This window comes from Colletotrichum navitas, assembly GCF_030913465.1.
Source record: "Colletotrichum navitas strain CBS 125086 chromosome Unknown LY79scaffold_104, whole genome shotgun sequence".
In the NCBI taxonomy this organism is placed as follows: Eukaryota; Fungi; Ascomycota; class Sordariomycetes; order Glomerellales; family Glomerellaceae; genus Colletotrichum; species Colletotrichum navitas.
This window is the reverse complement of record NW_026850650.1, coordinates 60,780-86,996: the sequence shown is the minus strand read 5'-3', so window position 1 is coordinate 86,996 and position 26,217 is coordinate 60,780. Positions and strand designations below refer to the sequence as shown.

Sequence of the window (26,217 nt, the reverse complement as noted above, 5' to 3'; positions counted from 1 at the left end):
TCGTACATGTAACTGCGCCACCCCTAGCCGGAATTCCGCCGGTCAATCCCCGTTCCAGGATTTTGATCCTCGACAAGTGTGGTCTTTTTTTAGGCTGTATCTCCCCCTTTCTTTCCCTTTTCTTGTGGTTTCTTTTTCTTTCCAGTTGTATTTCCGGAAACATGCGTGTTAGTGCTTCCTGCTCGGGTTCCGTGTTGCGAGCCCAACAAACAAGTTCGGTAGCGAAAACATCAGACCAGTTAGCGGATTGCTTGGTCGACCTGAAGCATATCCTCATGGAGGGCTGTTAGGCTGGTTGTGAGGAATGTGGTCAGACTGGTCCTATGTCAACCATAGATGCCAGTCATGAGCTTGTGCTATGTCCCTCCACAAGTACGCGAGCTGAGCGGAGCCTTAGTCGAGAGATCATCCAGGCCGCCAAATCTTTTGGGTGAAATATTGGTTCTCGTACGGAAGTAACCATCCGAACCAGCACATGAGATCGTTGTGTGACAGAAATGCTCTTGTCAGATTACTATTGAAAGGGTGTAGGGTAGACGGGGACCTATGCAGTGCAATGATCTAGGTAGAAACACTGAAACCTACTAAGGCAACACAAGACGCTTCCCCCAATGAGTCCCGTGGAATACTTTGGTCAGGGCAGATAGTCGCTCTAATCAAAGTATGGCCAAAGGCTGATCGAAAGAGTAAACGCTCCTGAGGTTCTTGTGTTATTTGTGTTATTTCAACCAAAGGTCAATTATAGAAAGGCTGTCCTCTGATTATAGCAAGATAAGCGGGAAAATCCTGTCCTAAGTTTGTTGTTAAATTGTATATCTGTGTCCTAAGCTGCTGACCCTTATATCCCCTGATTAGTATAAGCTGAAGTGATTCCGGCCGTCTATCAGTAACACTTGACCTGATTGCCCCGCCCCGTTCCAATATCATCCACTAACTACAGCTTCTCATTTCCCCCTTTCTTCCGCTTCTTAATCGATATGAATACAGCCTCTGCTTTTGCTAGCACAGTCCCCGTCTTGTCCTGCAGCATCAAGTCAACAACTAGCTTAATACCGTCTTTCGTTTCTAGCAAAGCCGTGACGGCTATTGTCGACATGGTCGGAACTGGTTTTAGGTAGCTTATATAGAGACTCTGTGTCACCTGAGGCAGAAACTCCAAGAACCCATGCGCCTTGTTAGCCCAGCAGATGGCCCCAGCACATTCGTCGAAGATGGCTGCAACCATGCCGCCATGGCATAGATTCTTATTTATGGTGCTTACTCCGCGGCCCAAACTCAGAAAGAACCGGGCTCTTGTGACGATTTGCGGGCCGATTGTTCGATCGTCTGCATCTTCCGCGTTCGGGGTTTGCGTATCCGACTCAGGTGGTAGGTGGTAGGCGCCAACAAAGAAGGGGACTGTTGTAGAGCTATGCAATGTGGAGCTCCAAAACTCGAATGCTCGGAGGTCGGGATCGAAGACACGGCTGGCGGGCTCTCGGATGATAAGGTCTGGCTCTGAGAGCTCTTCGGCGACCCAAGGGATAGCCTGGAAGTGCGCCATCTGGCTTTTGCTTGGTTCGACCATATTGGAAACGGTGGTGGCCTCGTGAGACGGAGGCGAGTCTGCCTCTTCTCCTAATTGGAAATTCTTTAGTGGATACTGGGGGATACATATAAACACGGTATCAATTTCGACCTTTGTTGTTAGATGACGTCAACAGTCTTGCGTGAGAACTAGCCGGGTATCGAATTTCAGCCTCAGATGCCAAATTATACTACTAAAACAGATTGCCCGGAAAGGGTACGGCTATCTGGCCGTAGGCAAAATGTTATCTGACCTGTGGAGCAAAGACACCCTTACCAAAAGCAGCTAGATATAGCCAAATAGCCGCACTCGTCAGGAAAGGACTCGCTATGGAGCAATGTGCTAATGACCAAGCTTTCGGGTAAATCCGCCCCAAAATGCCCTTTTTCGTTACAGGATACCTGATCAGGTGAGATCAATGCTGCAATCGGAATTCCTGCTGTGAAGAGGTGAGTAATCAACCAAATCCTTCTTCTTACTTCTGGGGAAACACGATATGGATTTCGTCGTTGATTGGAGAATGGTAACCTTAAGTTGTTTGAAACAGAGTCATTTTTAGCTATCAATAGGCTATTGATGGAATGTAGTCGCTCTAGGCTCCCATGAGCGGTCTAATAGTGCTATTCACCTGGTACATGTATATTGCGACACGTGATACATAGGCTATAGCGGCACGCGTGAGCTTGCATGGCTGCAGACTAAAGTGGTCAGCTTTTTATCTGTTCAATTTTTGATACACGTTTTATCTGGCGAGTTTATTTCGACTAATGATGAGCACCGCATAGTTGAGGATGTTGTAGTTATGGTGGCCTCATTCGTAGAATCTCCACTTGGAGGTTTGCTCCGGAGTAAGACTTTGGTTAAGGAGCAATGCCCGGAGTAGCTCAATGGGCATCGTGTTTGCCTTCAAGATCCTGTCGTGAAGCTCCTTCTCGCCCATGAGGCCCTTTGTCAAAATCTCCTCCCGCAGGCCTTGCAGCTGCAATGCGCCCAGCATATACCCGGCCTGATACAATGGGGAGTAGTCGCCGCCGAACGATCGGGTGACCTCGCCCTCGGCGTTGGACCGCTCGTGGCCGACCCAGTCGACCAGCATGTCGACACACTGCTGGGGCGTCATTTCTCCCAAGTGGTACTTGAGGGAGAAGATGATCCTCGCGCAGCGGTGCATGCGCCAGAACAGAGTGCCGATCTTGTCCTCCGCACTCACAAAGAAATCGCCCCTGTTCCAAAAGACATACTCCCAGTACATGGCCCAGCCTTCGACGAAGAATGGTGTGGAAAAAAGCTCTCGGTAAGGGTGGTGGCGCTTGCCCATGAAGAGCTGGAGCCGATGCCCGGGAATGAGCTCGTGGAAGGCCGTGGCACGAGAGAAGTGCGGATTGTTGCCGCGCATCACCATCATCTTCAGGTCGTGATCCATGGTGGGGGTCGGATACGAAACCCAGAAGGACGGGCCACCGAGAAAGAACGGCGACTCCTTTTGCTGCTCTGCCGAGATCATGAACATGCGCCAGGTCTCGGCTAACTCTGGCACTGTGACTAGGTCGTGCTTCTTGACGAAAGCGATGCCCTCAAGAGCTAGCTGGCGGACCATTTCCGGCTGTTGTCCAGGCTCCACGTAGCTATTCTTGACATACTCCATGGCGGCCTTCCAATCATCGCCAAAGTCGGTACCGGCAGCTTCCAGACTAGATGGATGTCATTCCTTACTCAGGCATGAGTCCGGCTTCACTTACCCTAATGTATCCCCATTTCCATCCATATCTAGTTGAACGGAGCCCACACTTTTATTCGAAAGGCTGCGTGAAGCCTTTTTCATCTCCTTCTCGCACCAAAGGTACTGTTCCTGGGCCAACTTGAGGAGCTCTTCTGGCGTATAGGGAATCATCTCCGCCTCAAGCTCGTTTAGGAGGCCCTCTCTCCCGATTGGTTCGACTGCGGCGCGAATGGACCCGGGCCCGTTCTTTTGCGTAAGCCGGGCGTCGATTGCGAATTTGATGTCAATTAAGGCCTCGTCGAGTTGCTGCTTGGGCACAGAACACCACCAGGGAAACAAAGGGTCATACGGGGCGTAGAACCCATAAAACTCATCGAGGTGACCTCGGATCTGATCGATGGTGCTCATGGCCCGCGAGAAGGTTGAGTCGCTAGCTTTTGTCTCATTGGATTGGATTGCCTTTGTCGTTGTCACTATTTTCTTGACTGTCTCATTCAATATCATGGCTGTCTTCTTGCTATCAACGGGGACCATGTTTTGGCGAGCCTCGCAAATGTCGATCAGAGCCTGAACAAATGGGAGTATCGGCTTCACTTGCTCATCGCGTTTGCGGTCCAGAAGCAAGACGCGAATGTTCTTTCTCAGATAGTTTCGAAGAAGTAAGAAGTCAACCTTGTCTTCTTGGCTGTACGTATCGAACGGCGCCTTGAACAGGCTTTCGAGCTCCTCATTGTAGAATCTCTCAAGGCGCTGGGATCTGGTAGGAGAGAACTTGATGTTGTAGAACTTTGTGAGATCATTTTCATCGGCAGTGATCTTTATAATGCGCTCCGGCATAGACTCAACGTCGGCGGGAGTAGCAGCATGTTGCTCGCTGGCACTGAAATGAACCCATCCGTCATCAGGATCGGTGGTGCGTTGAGACTTATCTGCGAGACGCTTGGCAGTCATGGTCAAACTATACTTGTTTTTCAGTGATGGAGTTTAATCAAACGATGATGAATACCAAGACGCAGCATACGGCAGCGACGAGCAGAGAATGCGGGGAAGTGATGTTGTTGACGCAAAGACCCGGGGCACGACTTTCGGAGTGGCTTATCTCGGCCCGGTATGCTGGTATACATGGAGACATAGATCCCTTAGTGGGGCTGATAACGGTTAGCTTTCCTGAGACAGCAGTCCCCTGCATCTACTGCATTCAGGATGGGACAAAATGTCCGTCTCCAGTTTGTTTGGAATGCAACCCCCCGAGATCTTTACCTCCGGCGTCATGCAGTGCTTTTGATTCCGCCCAATATCCAGAGCATGCTCGACTGCACCCAAGTGACATTTGGTCCGCTTGTTCTTGATGGTAGGCGACAAAACCAAACATCGGGTCAAATCTAGTTCGCCATCGCAGCGAAAAATCAGCTCAGTAGTAATGTACACTCGAATGGCTCTCAACAAAAAGGTATCCGCTCCCTGACATCATGATTGGGCTTCTGAATGTTCGTCTTCCTTGGCTAAAAGATGAGATTCTGGTCAATAGCTGGCGTGTCTTGGCCTGTGTAACCTCTTTGACCACAGCCACCTTCTGGGAGTCCGTACCGTCTACTGAAGGAGCGAGACCTTCGTGCACAAAGCCTCTGATCCGCCCACTCACAGAGCTTATGTGTATTGCCCTCTAGATCGAAACTTGACGAGACCTGGGAGGTCCGCCTCCAAGGAATGTTATGGTATCCGGAGATCCCCGCCATATCAGTACTTGTGACCATTCCTAGTCGACACAAGGACCTTTGGGCCAGTCTTGTTCAGTTTGCCACCATGCGTCTTGAAAAAAAAATCATATCAGTAGTACGCTTACCACTATGAGCCAACTGCAATTCGCACTTACCTCCACGGCTGCAGTTCGTTCGCGCTCATAGAAAGACACGACACGCTTCTCGTTCCACAGCCTGAGGTGGGCGATGCCAAAGAATAGTATTCCGAAGTTGGTTTTGTACAAATGTACAGAGGCTTATGAATGGAGTTCGTGTTGGGGCTTCTGTGAGCCTGGACAAGTACCTGGCTTAGAGATTACCAATCCAGATTCACCGTGACACTATTGTAATAAATATCTTGTTCCTACAGGACTGCGGCCCTCAAGTAGTATCCAGCCGTAGGGTGTAAGAGCCGCCCCTTGTCTATGTAAGTAGCACAGATCACTTCACCAAGCCTGTCGTACGCATGGCTTGCAGGGGTGACTTAGGGCTCCTTGATATCGGCTACATCCTCTCCTGCGTGAAGCCCCTATGTTAATATCGACATGGATCCCAAATACTGCCTCCCGCATGTCAGAGTGTCAATGAGGTTTCTGGGTAAGTCGTTAGGCTTCCAGCTAATTGATCAGTACGGGACCAAGAGCGTGATCGGTAACTTGGACAGGGGATAAACCTCATTTGGATAAAGTCAAAATGTCAGTCAGCAGCAACCACAAGGATCATCCGGGCCATCGTTGTAGTTGGATAGCAATTGGATGACATTATCTAAGTTGGATATCCAGCAAGGCTGGTAATGGGTAATAGTTGTGCGAATCCGACTCCCACGTAGCGGTTAACTCAAGCTAACCCTGGCCCCTGTATTTCTCATCCAAGTTACCGATTACGCCCTAGAACCTGCCTCCGACAGGCGGGAAAACGGACATAACCCGTCGGCTGTGTGGGGATTGCCCAAAGTGGCTCACGGGATTTGCCCGCTTCGGTCCTCAAAGCAACGAGTTTAACGTGCAACTCGATCCGTTGGAAGCAACCTCGGACGCACACAGAACTGCGACTTTCCCATTCGCAACAAAAGCTTTTCGAGATGACAGTAGTACATATTGGTGAGATCCGACCTGATTCGCCTTGACCTTGCCCACCCCCCTGCCCCCTCCCCTTACAAAAATCATGTGAGCGGGATAACTGATCCCAAAGCGCAGTTCTCTTCAAGTTCCGTGCAGACGTCTCGGAGGAGCACAGGGAGACGTTCGTCCGCGAGCTCAAGACGCTCAAGTTCCTGCCGTGCGTCAAAGACCGCCGCCTGATCGTCGGCGGACCCTCCGTCACGGATCCCGTGGAGAAGAGCAAGGGATACCACTTCGCCTTGCTGAGCTTCCACCGAGACCGCGAGGCGCTTGAGGAATACCAGGCGAGTGCGGAGCATCACAGGTAAAAGCTGATACAGTCGCGCGCCGGCCCCCTTCCCCCATGTCACAAGCCACAAGAAGACGACGCTGACCTGGATGCTCACGAAAGGGTTACCAGTACCTACCTCTGGCCGTTTAAGGAGGATGTCACGAGGTTTGACTTTGAGGTCACAGAGGAGGACGAGTACATGTGTCAGTTTGTGGCCAAGGGCCTGGCAAACGGGTCTGGCTAGACAGATAATAATTTCTGCTACTTTTTCAAAGGGCTTAGTCTATAAATAATAATAACAAAAGTCCATAAGTAGACATATTGTCACAAGGTAATATAAGGCATTAGTTGTGCTACTATAACTAATAGCATTATTTCTATATAATAGTTATAAGCCTAGTTCACGCTATATACCTTAATAGTATAGCCCTTAAGCTAGTGTCAAAAAGCTTTATAGACGCTACAGGTTTAAATCCTGCTAAGGCTAAGGACTAGTTGTAAATACTCTACCTAGATAAGTTAGACAGTAACTACCTAGACTTTAGCAAGATGTACCTAATTAGAAGGTTGACAAGAGTTATAGTAGTATGTGCCCTAGGGGAGTACGTACCTTTACGGGGCTATAGAGGCTTCCTTCCTAAAGTAGATCTATACAAATAGGGTTACCTGTAATCTAGGGGGGGGTGTTATGAGGTAATATAAGGCGTTAGTTGTGCTGCTGTAACTAATGGCGTTGTTTTTGTGCAACGCATATTTTGTATTACTATTAGGAGCTTGGCTGTTATTTGATGGGGCTAGGATCAAAATTCAACCAAAGTTTGCTTTAATCAACGATTGATATGTTAAAGACAGAGTCGATTACACTTTGATGGCGTTTAGTTCATAGATTCATATAGTGGACCAATTCTGATGGGGGTTGTGTAGCCACCTCGATCGCCGCCTTGGTCATAGCCGCCTACTCAACGGTGCGGTTACCACCGAAGATGACCGCTCCCTGCTTGGCGAAGGCGACGGCGCAGGCGGCGCCAATGCTCAAGCCATCCGGACCCGATTGGCCGAGGCCGATGACGAGGGCGACTTTTCCATCAAGGTTGAACATGGTTAGAAAGGAACAAGGGAGAGAGACTGTGGCGGGAAAGTTGTAATAAAGCGTTGTCTGACGGGTTGGCCACAGCGATGGAGTGCAGCACAACATTTTTGAAGCATCTAAAGCAAATTCTTAAGTTGAATCGAATTGTGATATACATGAAAATCAATACCGCGATGTCATACCTAGGGTGACAGGCGGAGAAACTCCGTCAGCACAGATAAGCTGCCGGACCCCTCGTCCGCTGTATTGCCGACGGGGACGATCACGACATGCGGAGTCCCCGCACCGACATGAAGCACGGCCTTGCCGACCGACCACAAGGTGAGGAATTGTAATCCTCGACGGGCCGAGCAACATCATCTCGTCGATCAACATCTGCCATCATGAGCGAACAGACGTCGTCGATAACACCGGCAAAAGACGGCAAGGCCGCTGTAACGGGAGACTATGACCTCTCAACGCCCATCGACTCGAGCGTCGGCCTGCGGCAAGGGCTGACCTCGTACGGGGACAACCACTTCAGCCTCTTCCTTCGCAAGGTCTTCATCAAGGCCCTTGGTTACAGCGAGGACGCGCTATCGCGGCCCATCATCGGCATCGTCAACACCTACTCGAGCTTCAACCCCTGCCACGCCAACGTCCCGCAGCTCATCGAGGCTGTGAAGCGCGGCGTGCAGCTGAGTGGCGGCTTGGCCATCGACTTTCCGACCATCAGCGTCCATGAGAGTTTCGCGTCACCCACAAGCATGTACCTTCGGAACCTCATGAGCATGGACACGGAGGAGATGATCAAGGCGCAGCCGTGTGACGCGGTGGTACTTATCGGGGGTGAGTGAGTCCGATGGAGCGGAGACCGCCACCAGTAAAAGTACATGGGAATTGACGGCGAGCAGGATGCGACAAGACGACGCCAGCTCAGCTCATGGGCGGGATATCTGCCAACAAGCCCATTTTGCATCTTGTTACCGGCCCTATGATGCCTGGGAGCCACAAAGGTGTGAGGATTGGCGCTTGCACCGACTGCCGCAACAACTGGGCCGCATACAGAGCCGGTCAAATCGATATCGAGGAAATCTCCGCCATCAATGATGAGCTTGCACCAACGGTGATGCCCACCCGTTTGATCTTCGGGCGTATATCATCCGCTGACAGTAACAGGGCGGCACCTGTGGTGTCATGGGCACCGCGTCGACCATGGCGTGCATCCTCGTTGGCCTGGGAATGATGCCGTTCAAGGGTGCCACCGCCCCGGCCGTCTCCTCCGCCAGGTTACGCATCGCCGAGCAGACGGGAGGCCTCGCCGTCTCCCTCCACAGGCTGAACCTTAAGCCGCAGGATCTCCTCACCCGCGAGTCGTTTCTCAACGCCATCATGGTCCTGCAGGCCATCGGTGGCTCCACCAACGCCGTCGTCCACATGATGGCCATCATCGGGCGCCACCCTGTCGTCGCCGGAACCATCACGCTCGACACCTTCGACGAGATCGGCAGGAAGACGCCGCTCCTCGTCGATCTGAAGCCCAGCGGGCAGAACTATATGGACGACTTCCACAACTCCGGTGGTATGCTGGCGCTTCTGCATGAGCTGAAGCATCTGTTGTATCTGGATGCGATGACAGTGACCGGAAAGACGCTGGGCGAGGAGCTCGAGAGCACACCATTTACCCCTATTCCTCGAGATAGCTTGGTCAACTGCCTACAGCCATTCAACGACCCCCTGTTCCCTGCCTCAGCTTTGGCTGTGCTTCGGGGCAACATTGCCCCGGGCGGTGCCGTGATGAAGCAGAGTGCGTCCAAGGACCGTCGACTTCTCAAGCACTCGGGTCCCGCGGTCGTTTTTGCAGGCTCAGCAGATATGGCCCTCCGTATCGATGACCCAGACCTGGAGGTCACCCCCGACAGTGTTTTGGTTCTTCAAAATATCGGACCTGTTGGCAATCCCGGTATGCCTGAGGCCGGCCTCATACCTATCCCCCGGAAGCTCGCCTCGCAAGGTGTGCAAGACATGCTTCGTCTATCCGATGGCAGAATGAGCGGCACAGCAGGCGGTACCATAGTGCTGCATATTTCCCCTGAAGCGGCCGATCCCGAGTCGGTCCTGGGCATTGTCAGAAGCGGTGACATCATAACCTGCGACGCCGAGAAGCGCATCATCAAGGTCGAGATATCTGATGAAGAAATCCAAAGAAGAATAGCCGAAAGGAAAGCAGCGTTGGTCAAGGAGGAGGGAAATGGAGGCAGTAACCCGCCTTGGGTGGCAAAGAAGAAGATTCGTGGCTATCGGGGACTGTACTTGCGCTCAGTCTTGCAGGCCGAAGGAGGTGCTGACTTTGATTTCCTCACAGCAGCTGGCCCTTCTTAGGATCTATAATGACTGCAAAAGGAATTCGTTAAACTGCAATTATACACATTCATTGAATGTACATGATTCATATATAATCAGCTGAAGCTGGGGTACGTCGGTATGAAGTCGTCGAAAAGACATCGCATTATGCTGTCCAAGTTTGCGGTATCTCCCAGCTGTAATTGTTCACCAAAAGAGGTGCCTGAAAGAAATGATTCGAAGGGTTCTTGCGGTGGGAATGTCGAGGAAACGCCCGCCGTCATAAAACTCATGTTCGTCGGATTAGACATTCCCCCAGACGAGCAGCGGCTAGCTACCGGCATGCCGTCCGGGCCGGTGGTATCATCATACGGGCTTAGTGTTTGGGCGTGCGTGGGCTCGATACGTGACGACCGACGCGGAGTATGGGATCCGATGGCAGATGAATTGTTCGTAACGTCCTTGATCCACCGGACAGTCGCCCTAACCATGTCGTCGAGAATATCCCTGCACCGTTTCACTCCGGACCAATGCTCTCCCGTAGCAGCCAAGACTCCTAGACCAGCGCTAAAATCAGACATTAAAATATCCAACGAAGTCTGCCTGGCGACTTCGGGTACCATTTTGATGCAGTACAACATAGTGATGATGCCCAAGACTATAGAATGGCATGTGCTCCAAGTGTGGATAAGTAGATTCTGCTTATATAGCTGATTGAAAAGAATCAGAGTCTCGCGTGCGGCAATGTAGCATTTTTGTAACGACTCGCGAGATGGGCTCGGTATAGCTGGGCTAGGTCGTAACACAAGCATGCGAAGGCCTTGGCATCTGACCTGGCAAATGGCACGGATATACTCACAACCGGGCACCTCGGGAATGCCTTCGTACCATTCATCCAGCTGCAAGATCATCCCACGTTGCCATTCGTTGATGTCAATCACAGCAGGATATGCGTAACTAGGCGTTTTGCGGACGACGCTATTTGCAACGTACTTGAACTCCGAGTTGAGTTTTGCAAGTCGGAACAAATGGATCGAGAAGGCCATACGGCCCGGGCGTGCATTTTGAGGCTGCTGTTCAAAGTTCTGGAGGGAGGCATCATCGATATCTTGTGGCAGCTGAGAAGATTTCAGTAACTGCTGAGCTCACTGTCAATCCTTGGCACTCACTCTCAGGTCGCATGCTTCATCTCGTAAACCAATCGGTCGTCCCATCATGGTGGCAATCATTCTGTCAAGCGAAAACACAACCCAGAATATCCTGCTTCTCATCTCCTGTTCGAGAAGAGAGATGCCTGAGTCGGTATTGATGTCGCGCTGCAGTCCCAAGTCCAAGACAGCGGCGATACACTGGTAGTTGAGGTACCAAACGTTGAGACGCATGCTAGGGCTATGCATCGTGAATATTGTCAGTAAGAGAAGACACTGTAAGCCGGGGATTGAGCTGTCGACGCTGAGCCGGTCGAAATGTTGCATCGCCGAGAGGCAGTAGGATTCTCCTGGAAGATGGGCCCGTAATCTGCGAGTCAAGACAATAGAACCAAGAGCAAGGACCATGAAGACCTGGAAAACGCCTGTGGTCCCGCGATCTGTATTAACGCTGCTGTCATAAACTTGATCAAGCAGGTTCATAAATGTTGGCTGATGTAGGATAGGGAACTGGCAGTTGATGGCATCAAAGTAGCTCTCTGCCAACTGTCTTGCATGTTCCTTACTTGGCAATGGCATTGGGCCATGCAACGCCTCGACTAGAGCTGTGGGTATTGAGAAGGTTGGTGCTTGGGGCCTGGTCGGCCAAACGGTCTGGTCGTCCTGGCGGTTTGAAGTCAACATGAGGCGGGCCAAGAAGTATCCGCTTGAAGGTCCGATGTACTTAGAATCCTGACTGCTGCCGAGTGAGACCATTCCGATCTCATGAGACAGAGTGCTGCTAGCCATGGTATCGGCCATTCGCGGTTCCGAACGTATTACAGGCTGTGTGGTTGGTTGCGATTCCGAAGATGCGATCGATTGTCTTCCAATGTCTCGAGCGTTGTGTTGCGTCACATTGGCTTCGGGCTGCCCACTGCTGAGTTCGATCATGGAGTCCGGTGCAAAGGTTTCGTCACCATCGACATGCATGTCTAGGTCATCGGGTGGGCCTTGGCTGAGGTCCACATCGGAGCATCTCTCACGGATGATGTCCTCAAGCCATCTGATACGTTCCTTCAAGTTTGCAATTTGGCTATTCCACAGTCAGAAGCGTCCTCCAAAGTGGCACGGCTCGACTCACGCTCTTGGCAGGTCTCGGAGGCGAAGACTCTCACCATCGGTACAGACGACTCGAGCCTTCTTGCAGTTGTTGCAGGCTGGGAGCTGACCATCGCACTACTTCCAATCAGTTCCCGTTTCGTCCTCGGTCGTTCCACATGCCCCACTTACACGGATCTTCCTCCGCTGGCAGCGAGAACAAGCCAACCCCAACCGCGGGTTCCTCCGGGCTTGTCGGGCTTGTCGGGCTTGTCGGTGAGGGTTGCTCGCATCGGGCATGTTCCAATCTGTTGCTGAATCACCGAGGATCTAGGTTGTGGTTCCTCGATAGCGGGCTCGACTGTTGTGTGCCTTGGGCCTGGAACAGAAGAGACGGGAAATGTCCGATGTGGGACAAAGAGACGGAGTTGGGAAATGGCGGCGGAAACCAGCACATGCGGGGTTTCTCCGCGTCCAAGGGGACTGGGCTTGTTGGACGCGGAGAAACCCCGCACCCGCGCATCTTTTCCGACCCGCCGTGCTCAACGGCATCCATCACCAGTACTGAGTTGCCAGTGCTTCAGTTTGGATAATCACATATAAAACCCACGGGCCGTGTTTGCCACCCCTCACCCGCTCTCCACATGCACGTTGTGCTCTCATCATATCTTAGTTGATATTTCAGTACCGCACAACTGCAGCATCCTGCGGTACATTATACTGTCCAGTAAGAGAAGTTAAAACAACCACAAAGATGGCCAACGAATCTCAAAAGATTCCAGTAGCCGCCTCCGAGGCCCGCCGATTTGTCGAGGACATTCTCCAGGGCAATGGCGTGCCGCCCGAAAATGCTGCAATCGTTGCTCGCTGCCTCGTCGCCGCCGACCTCCGCGGCGTCGACACCCACGGGATGAACCGCATCCCCTCCTACATGGAACGCATCCGACAAGGCGTTCTCGATGCGGCCGCACAGCCCGAACTCAAGCAAGTCACCCCCGTCGTTGCACATGTCGACGGAAAGAACGGCTTCGGCTTTGTGGCGGCGAGCATGGGTATGGCGGCAGCAGTCGAATCCGCCAAAAACTTTGGCATCGGCATGGCCAGCGTATCGCATTCGAACCACTTCGGCATGAGCGCGTGGGTTGTGCAGCAGGCCTTGGATGCGGACATGATGAGTTTGGTATTTACCAACTCAAGCCCTGCGTTGCCGGCCTGGGGTGGCAAAAGCAAGCTCCTGGGGGTTTCGCCGATTGCGTGCGGTGCGCCTGGGAAGGATAAGCCTTTCATCCTCGACATGGCGCCATCGGTCGCAGCCAGGGGTAAAATATACAAGGCCAAGAGACGGGGTGAAAAGATTCCGCTCGACTGGGCTCTCGATGCCGAGGGCCGGCCGACGGACGACCCAACCGCAGCGTTGGGGGGTGTCATGCTCCCCATGGGAGGCCCTAAGGGTTCGGCACTTTCCATCATGATGGACGTCTTCTCGGGGGTCTTTTCGGGGTCTGCATTCGCTGGCCATGTGACTGGCCCGTACGATCCTTCAAAGTCCTCAGATGTGGGCCATTTTCTCGTCGCCATCAAGCCAGACCTATTCATGAGCCTGGATGCCTTCAGGGAGAGAATGGATTATTTGTATCAGCGTGTTGTGGGTTCAGAGAAGGCTATGGACGTGGAAAGGATCTACTTTCCGGGCGAAATCGAGCAACTAACCCAGCAGGAGAGAGAGGTGAGCGGTATCCCTTTGGTACAGGCAGAGATCGATGCCCTCAATGAAGAGGCGGAAAGAGTTGGTGCGCAGCGGCTGGCCCCTATGACGAGTAGTTGAATGGAGTAGCAACCGAAATGCATTTGATGATAAGAAGTATGTCTCTTATATGGAACTCTGAGAAAAAGAAATAGTGACGAGATACACACCAGATTTGGACAATACAATCGATAGCCGAAGGCTTCCTTACAGCACCAATGTGAACCGGCTGGCCTGTGCACTCAGCACCTCCCTTCCTCCTTCCTCCTTCCTCCTTCCTCCTTCCTCCTTCCTCCTTCCTCCTTCCTACCTTCCTACCTTCCTACCTTCTCAAAAAGGGAGGTCAGAGTAAGCATGGCACGTCTTCTCTTTCCTTCCCGTTCTCTTGTCTTCCTTCCCTACCTGTGACAGGTAGTAACCGTGTCAGTACGTCCCCAACCTCCTTAGATTCCTCGATGAAATATCCGAGCCATCCCAACATAGAGATGACTCACGTGCCAGCGGCTTGACATTTGTTTGTGCCTAGGTACAGGATCCCATTGATGCACGTTCGTCACTTAGTGAAGGTCCCAAAAATGTGCGGCACTATTTGGTACCACGGTTCGATGGGTGGTTGCGAGACGTCGATGTCAGCCCAGGGCCCTGCAGATCTCAGCGTCTTTCCAGTGTCGCGACACAGCTGGCAGCCATTCAGGGCACGGGGCCAAACGAGGTTGACGAAACCTGCACCGGTCATTATTAGCACGGGAGATGATTTCTTCGACGGCTTTGGTTGGGGTTCGCCTACGCTGGTAAAGCCGAATGGGCCAGCTATGCGTCGCCTTGACGTGCTCATACAGGTACCACCTTCCGCCCTTCTTCAGGTACGAATACAGCTCTGGAATGTTCTTCTCGGGCTCGGGGATGCTACACAGACAGAGGATGGAGACGATGCAGTCGACGCTGCCCTTTTCAATCTTGCCATTCCACGCCGTCGGATCGGAGAGAGACTCGATGCCCGTAGGAACGATCTCATAGGTGCCATCCAGACCGGCCTCTAGCACCCGCTCTCTAAGCACGGGGTGAACGTCGGTATTGGGCTCCACACCGTACACCTTTGACACGCCCTCGGCGATCCTGCGCCTCACGGCGCCCTGTGATGCTTCAGACTTCTTGCCGCCCTTGGAAAATAGGCTCACCCATAACCCCGACCCGGGGCCGATCTCCAGCACGACGCCACTGACGGGCGGGTGGACGGGGTCCTCGACGGTGCTGCCACCCGTGACGCGGCCCTCGAGGAGAGCGACCATGCGGTCCGAGTTGCCGGCGCGAATTCGGGGGCCCCACCAGGCCCAGAAGGCAGAGAACCAGACGTCCTGGAGGCGGGAGGGGGACAGGAGGGTGGCGAAGTCGGCGGAGCGGATGAGGCCGAGAATGGTGGGGGGCAGGTAGTAGAAGGATTTGGACAAAAAAATCCAAGGGCCGACGAGGCCCCAAAAGACTTCAGATATTTCAGAGAGGGTGAGCATGGTAGGGTGAGAACGGGTTCTGCAAGAGGGGCGATCAGCGAGAGTCAATGAGCGAGAATTAGGATTAGAGGTACGGCGGAGAAAGACCGATGAGTTAGACGAGGAACGTAGTCGACAAAGGTTCTGCCAGGGAAATGGCATGCGAAGGTTGAGATGTGACACTGGGGTCTGATCGGCTTATAAGTGGGAAGACCCCGAGCCTCCAAGAGGGGAGGGAGAAGAAGCATTAGTCAGTCTGATATGTATCAATGGGTATATTCGGGACAAAATGCAATTATCGTACATAAACGCCCCGTCAGGTCCACTTCCCTATCCCGATCTGGAGCCCATATCTCTACTAGTACGTCAATCCAACTTCTCCGCTACCGACCACGCATCTTCTTTATCTACGTCTTTATGTTTTTCCCAGTCACACCTTCGTTGCTGCCGGTTAAACCATTTTACTGCCCGTAATTGGATAACGGACTAGCATAGGCACGTCGTCGTCTCTGCATCGGATGCACCACGCCAACGAAATCCCCTCACCCCTGTACCTGCTGCCTAGCAAGCCGTTCATGACGATTGGCCAGCCTGATGCCATTGCGTATCCCACGCTGTCAGCGTCTGTTGCGCCTGACGGCGGCTGTCAGAGGTCGTTCGCCTTGATGCTGTGCCAGCGGCCAAGAGGAGTCTCTCGGGTAACTCCATAGGGTTTTGCTGCAGATACACGCCCATCATCGACGCCGTGCCCTGGTAGGCGACAGATCTAGCACTCATCCCACAGTCAGCACGTTATCATCATCGTACCCACATGCGCTGTACGTACCCTCCATTGGTTGTGGTGGCAGCGGAAGGTGCAGATCTTTGGGACATCTTGATGTAAATGTATGCGATTTATGTGTGGTACTCGAGTTGATTGGTTTTCTGCAAGCAGTTCGATTGCACTGGACGGTTTCGCCTGAGGAAGATGTTCGCGATGTTCTCTCTAACGGACTTCCCCTCCATACCCAGCAGGCCGTCCCATTGATATACGATCCTGAGGATGCCATTTTCTTTTTACGTTCCCAGGTCCTCAATTTGGCCTCGATGCTGTTCCGCTCAATCGAGGAGATCCCAAAGGCATGAATGCGCTGTTTGAGATCTGCGAGTATCTCCAGATCTTGAATCGTTCGATAACTGTGTGGGAGAACGTCATGTAGCACTTGCGCGAAGCTGCGCAATCATTCAGACTTTCATACGCCATTCTGACTTGCGTCTAGGGCCACCATCTCGGTCGCTGGCATTGTCATCATTGGCTGCACCCGCATATATCTGCCTAGCTCAGGCGGGATCGCAACCCCGGCAAGGCGCAGCTCACATAACAGCAAAGAGCGCGAATGCGCCCTTGAGAAATTCCTACAACGGTGTGTTTTGAGGGATTTCAGAGCCTGGCACCCCTCCTTCTCTGTGTTCTATTCCTCCCCCAACATCTTGCTCCGTGCAACTGCGGCATCATTCGAGTGCCGGCTTTTACGTTGTCATGGGTCACAAGACAGTCGCAAGCAACCGTCCAGCGACCTGGTCTGCGGAAGTGCACAACGGTGCTGCAGCGCAAAGAATGTCGGTTGACGCGCCAGTGCGTACCGACGAGACTTCCAGAGATCTGGCGTATCAGTTTCTACGAATGAACCGTGCCGCCCGCCGTGCGGCTGTCGCCGAAGACCATTACACCAGCACGCCTCCCAGCTGTGTCTCGCAAAGAGATCGTGCTGCTATGGTAGCCGAAACTTCACAACCACAAGGACGGCGTCACTCATCTTTCGAACCGGGAACATTGTCAAGCCTGGCATACCGCGCCAAAGAGCCAGCCCAAAACCCAAGAAAGCACCAGAGAGGGAGTCCTTCACTCGGCGACATTGAGGAACAGACGGAGTCCCCAGGGGAGCGACACTTCAAGAGAATATCGGGCGACTCGGGCTACGGCTCCGACACACAGCGCATTCGCTGCGAGCAAAGCATATATCGTTATGATCGCCATATAGTAGACACCGAGGTGCTCTACAAGCCCAAGGTGGTTGTTGTCAGCTGTTCCGCGTCCGACTCGGAATGCGATGAGGCTCTAGGCGCTCCTAGACGACCCAAGAGGCGCCTCCGCAAGCACAGCTTTGCCGCAGACACCAAGACGGTCGACACGGAGGCACCGGATGCTCGGTACTGCCTTCCGGACTCGGTCGTAGAGAGCACTGAGTCGGCGCACTCTCTTTCCCACTCTTCGAAGGGCTTGCGACGAGTGAAAGGAACAGCCACTTTGCGGCCAAAGATTGACCACCATTCAGGTCTAGCGAAGCCAAGGATGAGGACCACGACCATGCCCAGCATCATTTCTTCCGGCAGCGGCTGTGCTGACAAACCAAGCCTGCTACTCAAGACATCAACATGGTCCCCAAGCGGCAAAGACACGGTTCGATCGGTGGTACAGAGACGGCCGCGGCCGGTATCTGGACCGCCCACATTGCCCCCCAACTGGCATACAAACGCCATACCCAAACTGGCGTTCAGGCCCGTCGAAGAACAATCCGATTCTCCAAGCGACAGCGACGAATCCTCCGTGGAATCCAGTGTCTTCTCGATACCAAACTCCCCGGTCGAACCCTGCGAGCTTGATCAAGATGATCCATTCGCTCCTCACTTTGATGCCGTCATTGCAAGCGTCTTGGAGCGGTTCAGGGATTGGCAGGTCCGTCAAAGGGGCGGGCAAGGCGGGGGAAGCCGAGCTAGGCGGCCCAGTTCCAACACAATCGACTCCGGCCGCTCGTCGAGGAAGCGGTCGCATTCTGAGCTGCCAGAGCACGCCGCTTCGGATGAGGACGTCCATACGGCCCCGGGGTTCAAGAGACCGAAGGTTCCCGCACCCCCAACGAAAACGCTTGCTTGCCCCTTCTGGAAGAAGAACCCCGACAGCCACCGGCAATGCTACAAAAAGGTCCTTAGCAGGATCAAGTACGTCAAGTCTCACTTGTATCGCTTCCACCCGGCCCCAATCACTTGCCCTTGCTGCGGTGCCGAGTTCCAAAGCGAGGGGGTGCGGGACGGGCACCTGCGAGCCAGGCGCTGTGAGGTCGTGGAACGGAGTGATATTGCGGACCACGAGGGCTTGACCGCCGAGCGGATGAGGCAGGTGTCTAGGCGAGCTGACCCGCGGCTCTCCGAGGAGGAGCAGTGGTTCGTCATATGGGACACCATATTCCCCAACACTCCGCGGCCCTCCACGGCTTACATCGACGGTGCCCTCTCCGAGGATATCTGCAACTTCCACGAGTTCTTTGCCAACTCTGGCAACGACATCATTCTCCACTACTTCAGCCTCCACGACCCCGACTTCGCGCGCAGCGACAGAGCAGCCCTCTACGACCGCTTTGTCAGGGACCGGGTGCTCGAAAGGATCTACGAACAGTGGGCTACCAGGAGGGGGCTGCGGCAGCCCCATGACACAGATGACTTCACGCCGCCCCAGTCGATCCCCACAGAGTCCGAAATTCCGAGCCGGGCGTCGTCGGCGCACGGAAACCCGCCCACACAGGAGCCGGCGCAGACGTATTCGGCGGAGGACATCCAGCCCGTACCGGCGAGTGCTTTGCAGTACGCCGGCCAGGGATTTGATGAAGCTGACGTCGGTGACGAGTTTGACTATGACTCTCACACGCAGAGCCTATTTGACGATCTTGCCGGTATGTTCTCTGGCGCAGACTACCATTGAGACGTGAAATCGCAGCCATTCTTAGGTAAGATAATTGCTGTCAGTTTTTTATAAGTGTTTAAGGGAGGTTATATGTACGTATATATATATATATATATATATATATCCGGAAATAGCTCAGAAGTCAGGACTCATTACTAGACTACATACCTTCGTAGGCTCGCAATGAAAATAGTACTGCTGCTGATGTTGCCCAATAACATTGTCACGTGTCAGCCACTTATTCAACAACCCACCCCATGAGTATGAACGGTCCACAGCCAATCTCTTCATTGTGAGTCCGTTTGAATGACCAAGGACAGAGAAGTCACGTTTACCAGCCAGTTATCAGAACCTTACCCCAGGTTAAGGCTCACCATCCTGGCCAGATGTCGGTGTGGATGTTGCTCGCAAGTCCGCCAAGACACGGCTGTAGCCTGAAGTCGGTTTATACTCGCAGTGGGAAGAGATTGCCCTCACGTTTTCCCTCCACCCCCATACTTTCTCCATGATCAGACCGTTGGATCACGTCGAGGGCCCCGGAGTCGTGCCATCCTTGGACGAACGAGTCGGGGGACCTCTTCTACGGCGGCCCGCTTCTGAAGAGCCGACAAGCAGACCAAGGACTAGAGATGTATGGATCATCCGGGGATCGTGCTAGTCGTGTATACTACACCCCCTTACGCTTCTGATCTAGATAATACAGAGTCACGATCCGAGTCTCACGCCATATTGAACATCGCGTAATTTGCCCTGTCCAGGTTCGGTGGACGTCCGGAATGTCGTTGATGCGTGGAACAAGCGGGACGCTAGGAAACCCCCGGCACGCTGCTCCCTCTTATCCGGTTGGCGAGCCCCGGAATGATGCATGAGTCGGAACCTCATGATTGTGCTCACTGCATGTCGAGGTTCGAAAAGGGGTCAAAGGGTGGTCAAAAAGGGGGCTAGATCCCCCCTTTGGTTTGTGGAATACTTGGACTTCTCACCATCCGCCACCGTCGATCAACTATCGCGACCATTAGTTCGCGCCCTCCTCCCCCCTCCACCAATGAGACACCTTGCTACCCAGACCATCAGAAAGGGGCTGTCAACTCCAGATCCCTCATAACCAAACCTCGTAGGAGTCGACTGCGATTAAGAAGTCGCTCGAAGAAGCAGGCCAGGAACGGGAATTCTCAAAAAAAAAAAAACCCAAAAAAAAAAAAAAAAAAAAGATAGCTGTGCGGTGCGTTGCTGTTTCGCCCCCAAGGTTTTCACAGAAGGGCTTCGGGATTGCGGTGCGTCCTAGTCTTCGGGTTCATACACAGTGCGTAGGCCTAACTAACCACGTTTTGATTTTCCTGGCTCGGCAGACGCTGTCCACACAGATTTATTCCGCCTTCGTCACCCGAGGCTTCTAGCTGTAAGTCGGGACGGGGCAGGCCGAGTTAGGTCCGATCATCGGAGGAGGTGGTCAATGTTTCAGCCGGCACATAAGGGTCCACCCCGCCGGGGAGTCGGCCTCTGCTCCGACGATTGCTTTCCACCTCCAAAAGAACCATTGGCAACCGGCCCTGCTCTGCTGAGCTTTGACATTGCCATTTCGATCCTCTTGCTGCGAGTAAGAAATAAGTTAGGATTCATACACCTGCCCTCCTTCCGTCCGAATGCAACAGCCCAGACCTCATCCCCTTTTATCATTAACAGTCTGAAACGGACGGGTCGCCTGTGGAGAGCGTGAGGCTGGTAAGAGACTTCCAAAAGAAACGAGTCATTTCGTATATCTGACAGTAACCAGAGGAATCGGGGGTGGTCCCAGGCACTGATTCGCATATCCCTCTTTTTTGAGTCTGAAATCTAGACATACATATATCAACATCCTATCATGGCGTGAATGCAAGAAGATGACGCCCCAATCCAATTTTCGTCGCCCCCACTGTGACCTCAGCCTTGACAGAGCCATACCGTTCCAGACTGTGTTTCAAAGGTTTAGGTATGGGACCTGGTAGCACTTCCTCCCCCTGGGTCATGGTTAAAGCTGATGTTCGGGGCGGTCAGCAATCGCTTATAGAGAGAAGAATGATCCCCGCATTTTCAACAGCCCCTGCTCTGCTTCTCTCGTGCTAAGAAGGATTGTGGTAGACCGGTCAGGGTGGAGGCTTCATGGGGCAAGGCGGAAAACTGCCAGTATGGTATCGTACACGTCTATGAACCAACGACAAGAAGACAATGTGGCAGTCAAGGATAAACTCGGTAAGGGAAGTGCTTGTCTAGGCCAAACCGGGCGCAAGGCTTGCATGCGTAGCGCACAGCCAGGAAGGCTCGAACGTCATGGCGCCGTGTGGGTTGAGCAGCCGTCAGTTCTGCACCTGGAGAGACAGAGTACCCGAGCATAGTTACCGAGTGAGACTCGGGTGGGGAGTCAGGTGACAGCTGAGCGAAGTCTAGCCTGTCAGCTGGGGCTAATGGGTCGGCAGGAGACCCTGTATTTCTTCTCGTAAAGATGCGGTCGCTGGCTATTGAGGATTTGGTGGACGGCCAACCCGAATCGGGACCGAGCCGTTGGCTTTGACGATGCCCCGGTTATTGTTGTTGCGGATTGATTCCTCGTCGTACGCGGATCTTGGCAAAAATTGTGATGCTCCATCACCTTGTACGTGTACCTTGGTTGCGGGACTGTACATCTGATCTGTCGATCATCCTTGTCTCCGATCCACCCACGGTATGTCTTTTGGATTGCATACATAGTCAGCATTGGGTAGAATAGTCCTTGTTTTCACCTTCATGGGTTGCATGCAACATGTTGTCAGCTTGGCCATCTCGATGCATTCGGTCGCCTTGAAAGAATTGAAGGAAACAGCTTGATAGGTAGCCCGAATGGATTGGCTTGAGGCCTACCCTCCTCGACGAGTAGGATGCGTTCAAGAACCATGAAGCTAAGAGTGGCGCGGGAGCTAATGCAGGATATCAGAAGAGGCAGTATGAGAAACACCCTACTCGTATGCTGGCGGTAAGGGGTTCGCGAGCTACGGTGCTGGGCGAGCCGAGGAAGGAAAATGGCGATGGAAGCCAAGGGAGACCAGTTCTAAGTCGTCCTGCCGATGTGACGGCGCTATGGAGATAGCTGTGGCGGACAATGTATTGATCGGCGAGCAGGAGGCAACCAATGCATGGGACGAACGAGATATGGCCGCGATACGCTCACACTGCTGATGGAAGCCATATTGACGGCTCGGCAAGTCGAACGGCTCGGCGAGCTCGGCGAGCGTCTCCTCCCTCCGGCATTGCGTACGTACGAAGTTGCGGTTTTACACCAGGTCGCAACAAGTTTTGCAAGGATGAGCGGCAGGAGGCCTGGTAGATGGCGACTAGCAGGGCCAAGGACAGCAAACCCCCGGTCTCTCATGCAAAGATCTCCGCCAAGGGGTCTTTCTGGCGGAGGATGATTCCGTCGAGGGCTTGAAATTGCTACTGCCCTCCCTACACGGACTTGGGGTTGTGTCTCCATTCCGGAAAAAAAGGGTATTGATAAGAGGCCAAGCATCGAGATTGCGTAAGGGCAGATTGGGTGTTATCAATTGAATGTGACTTGTCGTCGCATCAAACTCCTGAAAGCGTCATCGAGGGCCTTGCGCTTGCGTGCTTTTTCCTCTTCGTCCGCATCTTGTGGATCAGGGTCTGCGTCATCATCCTCGTCCCCAGGCAGTTGAGGCATCCAGGAACGTACTTGGCCGTCCAGGTGGGCCGTGTAAACTGCACCAAAGGAACTTCCACCTCCCATCACGGTGCCCTTTTGAAGCCCATGGCCACCGCTGCCACGCCATACCATGCTCATTGTCCGGTTCTTCACATTCAGGCCGCTGCTGCCCTGACTTCCGGCCACCCCGGACGGCCCAGGCACCCGCAAGCGGGACAAGAGAGTGCCTTCGTGCAGGTCCATGACCAGTATCTCTTGCTCGTTGGGGTAAAATAGGAGATCCCGACGTGTGGGTGTCAGCCGGGCAGGCGTGACAAACAAACTCACAGTCTTGGGTTGTCGGTTCTGTATGATGGAGCCGAAGCTGGCTAGCGTATTCGCGCCAGTAGCAGCATCCCATACTCGGATCCGACGATCCAGGCCGGCTGATATGATGTAATTGCCGTCGTCAGTCCAGGTCAAGCCGTTGACACCCTCATTATGTGCGCGTGCTGAGCTGCGGAAATGGGGGGTGCGGTTCCAGTCTAATCCAGAGGCCATGGCGTGGTCGAAACGGTGAATAACACCGAGACTGTCTTCTTGATCGAGCTGCCCGACCAAGCCTCCGGCGCGGCGGAGGTCCCAGACCCGCACCCTTCCATCAACGTGGCCGGTGGCAAGGGTATGCTCGTGACGGGGGCTCCAAGCTGCGGAAAGAACGGCACCTCCGTGGGCGACAAGAGATTGGACGGCAGATCCGGATTTGAGGTCTACCAGGCGAACAGAAGAATGCTGGGTTGCGCAGGCGACCAGGAGGTGATTGGCGATGGGACTGGTTGCATGGGTGTATATGTTGGCGTTCAGGTCAAAGCTGGCCGATACGGCCATCCGTTGAGTAGACCATAGCTTGAGCGAACGGTCGAACGAGCTAGATAGAAAGGCCTCGGAGTCAAAAGGGTAAAAGTCAAGATGGGTGATGCCGTGCTTGTGGGCGTTAGTCTCGCCTCCAACGGAGCGGGCAACACTGGCGACGGGCTGGAGAATGCGGGATGCTCGCGCATTGCCCTCCTGGTGGAGATCCCACAACTTCACCGAACCATCCGCACCGCCGGAAAGAAGGCTGCCATCGAATAGTGTGGTGTCAGACGACAAAGCTTCGACATGACCGAGGAACAAGGAGTCTTACAGGCGGCCATCGAACTTATCCAGAGCCAGGGCATTGACGCCGGCTCGATGAGCCCAGATTTGCACGTAGCGGCCTTCTTCTTCCAACTCGGCGCCCTCGCCATCAAATCGGTGGTGGGGGGCAGCGGTGAAAGACCGGACGAGCTCCGACGTCGTGGCTCGCGCGAAGCCATCCGGGCTGAGCTCACCGGTGGAGCGGGCAAACAGACGGGCCTGCATTCATCTGGTGCAGTCGGATATGAGGACCACAGGAGAAAAAGCTGGCTTGGATGGGTCTCGAGACCGTTGATGTCCGAGTTGACAGTCCGAGGTTGGCTATCACCAAAATGAATTCGTGATGATGTCAGCGGCTTCCGATGCCGAACAAAGGCAGGTAGGATAGGTACGTAGACCGGTCGTTTCCCTATGGCCATTAACAAGCCCCTGGCCCCCCAGGTGTAAGCACCTGTCATTGGCCACACCTGTGCTTATGGACCCACACTTACCAAAACTTCCGTCAACTGTTCCTGCCCAATGCCCAAACTTCAAAGGAAGGCACGAAGAGGGCCTCACTCATTCAACGTCGGTCAACGTCAACGTCAGGCATACACCTCAGGCACCTCAGGCCATCATTATTCAAGCATCCATCATTGTCCAGCGTTTCCGCATATTCGTCTCATCGGCATCCGGTCGGCCTGCCGGATCTATTTACTTCCTTTCGATTTGATTAACCACAATCAGAATGGACTTGCAAAGGCCATACAAGGATCCAGGAATGGAACTTCGGGCTGACACCAGTGGTCTGGAACCTGTTCAGTCTCCGGCGGAAGAAACCAAGCGCTCACAACGGCATGCCAATGTCTACGATGCCGTCGCGGGTAAGCCCTTGACGAAATTAATTTTCGCTTGCTGTTTGATCAATTTGTTAACCGGGGGATAGGTCGAATTACGTTTGAGAGCAAGTTGGATGTCGCCGCCAGGGGTGAGAGGCCGCCCAATACCAGTCCTAAACCACCCAAGCTGAGCAGACACCCTATCAACGCTTCTGCCCTGGCCCCAGAAGAGGTTTTGTTTCGCCGTAAGGCCGCGCCCGAGCGCTTTGCCGAGTTCGATGTCTACATGTCACACGAACGGAACCTGCTGGATTCCGGTCGTGCATCTTTGCCAGACTCTGACCTACTCAAGTCTGTCCATTTCTATGCCAGCCATTTCTATTCTACTCTGGGTGGCCCCAAGCGCAACCCCTCGTACCAAGTCGGCGCTCGAAATATTGACGAGAGGAGCATGGACGAATCGGCTCTGCTGGCCTTTGGTATTCTTCTAGAGGAAGCTGGCAAAGATGTACTGGGAAGCAAGGGAGATATGGTATTTACCGAGGGTCTAGAAATACCCTCCGAGGCCGACCCCAAATCAGTATCACGCACTGCCGTCAATCCGCCGAGCCCGCCCCCAACTGACTACTCGAGCCGGCACCCACCAGCTATTGGCTTCGTTGACCTCGGGTCTTGGAAAAGAGCATCCAAGCGACGGAAATTGACCGATTTCGAAGACGCATAGGCCCACTTCGGACTTTGCTGTGCCCAGACTGCTCCTTGGACGTTTGTTTGCTCGTGGGTACTTTTCATGTTGGCCATTACCAACAGCCCGGAAAAGGAATGGATGTTCATTGAGCGATCCGACTGTGCCACGGCAACTCGGCATCCATTGTTGTCATGCATCTTTTGGCCAGCATCGAACATGGCATTGTTTGCTCTTGGCATCCAGAGCAGCAATATCTCAGCCCGCAAGGTTGATGGTACTCAATGCGTCCTTGGCCTTGGCGCGACCAACGACGATGTGTACCATCCAAAGCCGAGCCTAACCGACCGTTACCGACCACGCTCGCTTATCAACCGCTTCTCAGCCTCAATTCCCATTTCCATGATAGGTTCGAGGCAACGTTGGTTGTCGAAACGGCATTCTGTTGGCATGGACAAGCCCAGCTACCCATGATTAGCAGCCAGTCTTCCTGGCTCTTTACTCGTTCCATCTCATGACAGTGTGGGGAATCTGCGCACCAGCATTCATAGAGGCCTGCTTTACTCATTTGCTCAACGTCCACTGGCGCGCATCGAGCGATGGTATTGTTACAAGCCCCGCACCGTTCCTACAACACTCGCCTTGTCGTAAAGTATTCGTGCGAGAGCAATCGCGTCGTACAATCACGGCGCAGAGCCAGACGAATCTAAAGAGGTGTTTGTTATGAAACCTTGACATGGTTCGCCCCCGCCACGGTGTACCCGCCAACCGCTGGTTGCCACAGCCATTTGTCGACCGTTTTTGTACCACACCTTTTGGACGGAAAGCAGATTCTCGAAGCAAGTAATCTTGCAATATCTGGCATTTATTGGATGC

At 53.4% G+C, this 26,217-nt stretch overlaps 12 protein-coding genes across 12 annotated transcripts; 5 read left to right on the top strand and 7 right to left on the bottom strand.

Moving 5' to 3' along the window:
- Positions 1–876: 876 nt before the first annotated feature.
- Positions 877–1,798, bottom strand: LY79DRAFT_569732 (thioesterase superfamily protein). The gene has a single exon (XM_060559076.1). It carries the CDS (start codon positions 1,565–1,567, stop codon positions 935–937), a length of 633 nt encoding a protein of 210 aa, XP_060408557.1. The 5' UTR covers positions 1,568–1,798; the 3' UTR covers positions 877–934.
- Positions 1,799–2,285: 487 nt separating this feature from the next.
- LY79DRAFT_617469 (X-Pro dipeptidyl-peptidase) lies at positions 2,286–4,363 on the bottom strand. The gene is made up of 2 exons (XM_060562012.1): positions 3,307–4,363; positions 2,286–3,258 (listed from the first exon to the last, which is right to left on the bottom strand). Exons 1-2 carry the CDS (start codon positions 4,236–4,238, stop codon positions 2,379–2,381), a joined length of 1,812 nt encoding a protein of 603 aa, XP_060408556.1. The 5' UTR covers positions 4,239–4,363; the 3' UTR covers positions 2,286–2,378.
- A 1,710-nt stretch (positions 4,364–6,073) lies between these two features.
- Positions 6,074–6,662, top strand: LY79DRAFT_653415 (stress responsive A/B barrel domain-containing protein; the record flags this gene model as incomplete). The annotated part of the gene is made up of 3 exons (XM_060562600.1): positions 6,074–6,126; positions 6,223–6,451; positions 6,539–6,662. Exons 1-3 carry the CDS (start codon positions 6,108–6,110, stop codon positions 6,660–6,662), a joined length of 372 nt encoding a protein of 123 aa, XP_060408555.1. The 5' UTR covers positions 6,074–6,107.
- Positions 6,663–7,241: 579 nt separating this feature from the next.
- On the bottom strand, positions 7,242–7,517 carry LY79DRAFT_674003 (uncharacterized protein; the record flags this gene model as incomplete). The annotated part of the gene is made up of 2 exons (XM_060564246.1): positions 7,242–7,281; positions 7,378–7,517. 2 exons carry the CDS (start codon positions 7,515–7,517, stop codon positions 7,242–7,244), a joined length of 180 nt encoding a protein of 59 aa, XP_060408554.1.
- Positions 7,518–7,891: 374 nt separating this feature from the next.
- On the top strand, positions 7,892–9,869 carry LY79DRAFT_674002 (dehydratase; the record flags this gene model as incomplete). Its single annotated transcript, XM_060564245.1, has 3 exons — positions 7,892–8,336; positions 8,402–8,613; positions 8,667–9,869. The coding sequence occupies 3 exons, from the start codon at positions 7,892–7,894 to the stop codon at positions 9,867–9,869; spliced, it is 1,860 nt and encodes a 619-aa protein (XP_060408553.1).
- A 38-nt stretch (positions 9,870–9,907) lies between these two features.
- Positions 9,908–12,465, bottom strand: LY79DRAFT_677513 (fungal-specific transcription factor domain-containing protein). Its single transcript, XM_060564483.1, has 4 exons — positions 12,251–12,465; positions 12,102–12,196; positions 11,000–12,053; positions 9,908–10,948 (listed from the first exon to the last, which is right to left on the bottom strand). The coding sequence occupies exons 1-4, from the start codon at positions 12,356–12,358 to the stop codon at positions 9,947–9,949; spliced, it is 2,259 nt and encodes a 752-aa protein (XP_060408552.1). The 5' UTR covers positions 12,359–12,465; the 3' UTR covers positions 9,908–9,946.
- Positions 12,466–12,603: 138 nt separating this feature from the next.
- Positions 12,604–14,110, top strand: LY79DRAFT_617459 (malate/L-lactate dehydrogenase). Its single transcript, XM_060562011.1, has one exon. It carries the CDS (start codon positions 12,813–12,815, stop codon positions 13,881–13,883), a length of 1,071 nt encoding a protein of 356 aa, XP_060408551.1. The 5' UTR covers positions 12,604–12,812; the 3' UTR covers positions 13,884–14,110.
- Positions 14,111–14,355: 245 nt separating this feature from the next.
- On the bottom strand, positions 14,356–15,310 carry LY79DRAFT_526828 (methyltransferase domain-containing protein; the record flags this gene model as incomplete). Its single annotated transcript, XM_060555873.1, has 2 exons — positions 14,356–14,525; positions 14,590–15,310. 2 exons carry the CDS (start codon positions 15,308–15,310, stop codon positions 14,356–14,358), a joined length of 891 nt encoding a protein of 296 aa, XP_060408550.1.
- A 552-nt stretch (positions 15,311–15,862) lies between these two features.
- LY79DRAFT_526836 (uncharacterized protein) lies at positions 15,863–16,162 on the bottom strand (the record flags this gene model as incomplete). The annotated part of the gene is made up of 2 exons (XM_060555874.1): positions 15,863–16,055; positions 16,116–16,162. The coding sequence occupies 2 exons, from the start codon at positions 16,160–16,162 to the stop codon at positions 15,863–15,865; spliced, it is 240 nt and encodes a 79-aa protein (XP_060408549.1).
- Positions 16,163–16,573: 411 nt separating this feature from the next.
- On the top strand, positions 16,574–19,220 carry LY79DRAFT_43252 (uncharacterized protein). Its single transcript, XM_060553167.1, has 2 exons — positions 16,574–19,050; positions 19,184–19,220. Exon 1 carries the CDS (start codon positions 16,809–16,811, stop codon positions 19,023–19,025), a length of 2,217 nt encoding a protein of 738 aa, XP_060408548.1. The 5' UTR covers positions 16,574–16,808; the 3' UTR covers positions 19,026–19,050; positions 19,184–19,220.
- Positions 19,221–22,557: 3,337 nt separating this feature from the next.
- Positions 22,558–24,063, bottom strand: LY79DRAFT_526849 (WD domain-containing protein; the record flags this gene model as incomplete). The annotated part of the gene is made up of 2 exons (XM_060555875.1): positions 22,558–23,779; positions 23,846–24,063. 2 exons carry the CDS (start codon positions 24,061–24,063, stop codon positions 22,558–22,560), a joined length of 1,440 nt encoding a protein of 479 aa, XP_060408547.1.
- A 502-nt stretch (positions 24,064–24,565) lies between these two features.
- On the top strand, positions 24,566–25,380 carry LY79DRAFT_673996 (uncharacterized protein; the record flags this gene model as incomplete). Its single annotated transcript, XM_060564244.1, has 2 exons — positions 24,566–24,701; positions 24,764–25,380. The coding sequence occupies 2 exons, from the start codon at positions 24,566–24,568 to the stop codon at positions 25,378–25,380; spliced, it is 753 nt and encodes a 250-aa protein (XP_060408546.1).
- Positions 25,381–26,217: the final 837 nt, after the last annotated feature.

What these genes read in the sequence shown, in the direction of transcription:
- LY79DRAFT_43252 (XM_060553167.1), top strand. Translation starts at nt 16,809, where the DNA reads ATGGGTCACAAGACAGTCGCAAGCAACCGTCCAGCGACCTGGTCTGCG.
- LY79DRAFT_617469 (XM_060562012.1), bottom strand. Translation starts at nt 4,238, where the DNA reads ATGACTGCCAAGCGTCTCGCAGATAAGTCTCAACGCACCACCGATCCT. An exon ending in GGAAATGGGGATACATTAGG is followed by an intron (nt 3,259 to 3,306) that starts GTAAGTGAAGCC and finishes ACATCCATCTAG; the next exon opens with TCTGGAAGCTGCCGGTACCG.
- LY79DRAFT_569732 (XM_060559076.1), bottom strand. Translation starts at nt 1,567, where the DNA reads ATGGTCGAACCAAGCAAAAGCCAGATGGCGCACTTCCAGGCTATCCCT.
- LY79DRAFT_617459 (XM_060562011.1), top strand. Translation starts at nt 12,813, where the DNA reads ATGGCCAACGAATCTCAAAAGATTCCAGTAGCCGCCTCCGAGGCCCGC.
- LY79DRAFT_677513 (XM_060564483.1), bottom strand. Translation starts at nt 12,358, where the DNA reads ATGCCCGATGCGAGCAACCCTCACCGACAAGCCCGACAAGCCCGACAA. An exon ending in GCCAGCGGAGGAAGATCCGT is followed by an intron (nt 12,197 to 12,250) that starts GTAAGTGGGGCA and finishes GATTGGAAGTAG; the next exon opens with TGCGATGGTCAGCTCCCAGC. An exon ending in ATGAAGCATGCGACCTGAGA is followed by an intron (nt 10,949 to 10,999) that starts GTGAGTGCCAAG and finishes AAATCTTCTCAG; the next exon opens with CTGCCACAAGATATCGATGA.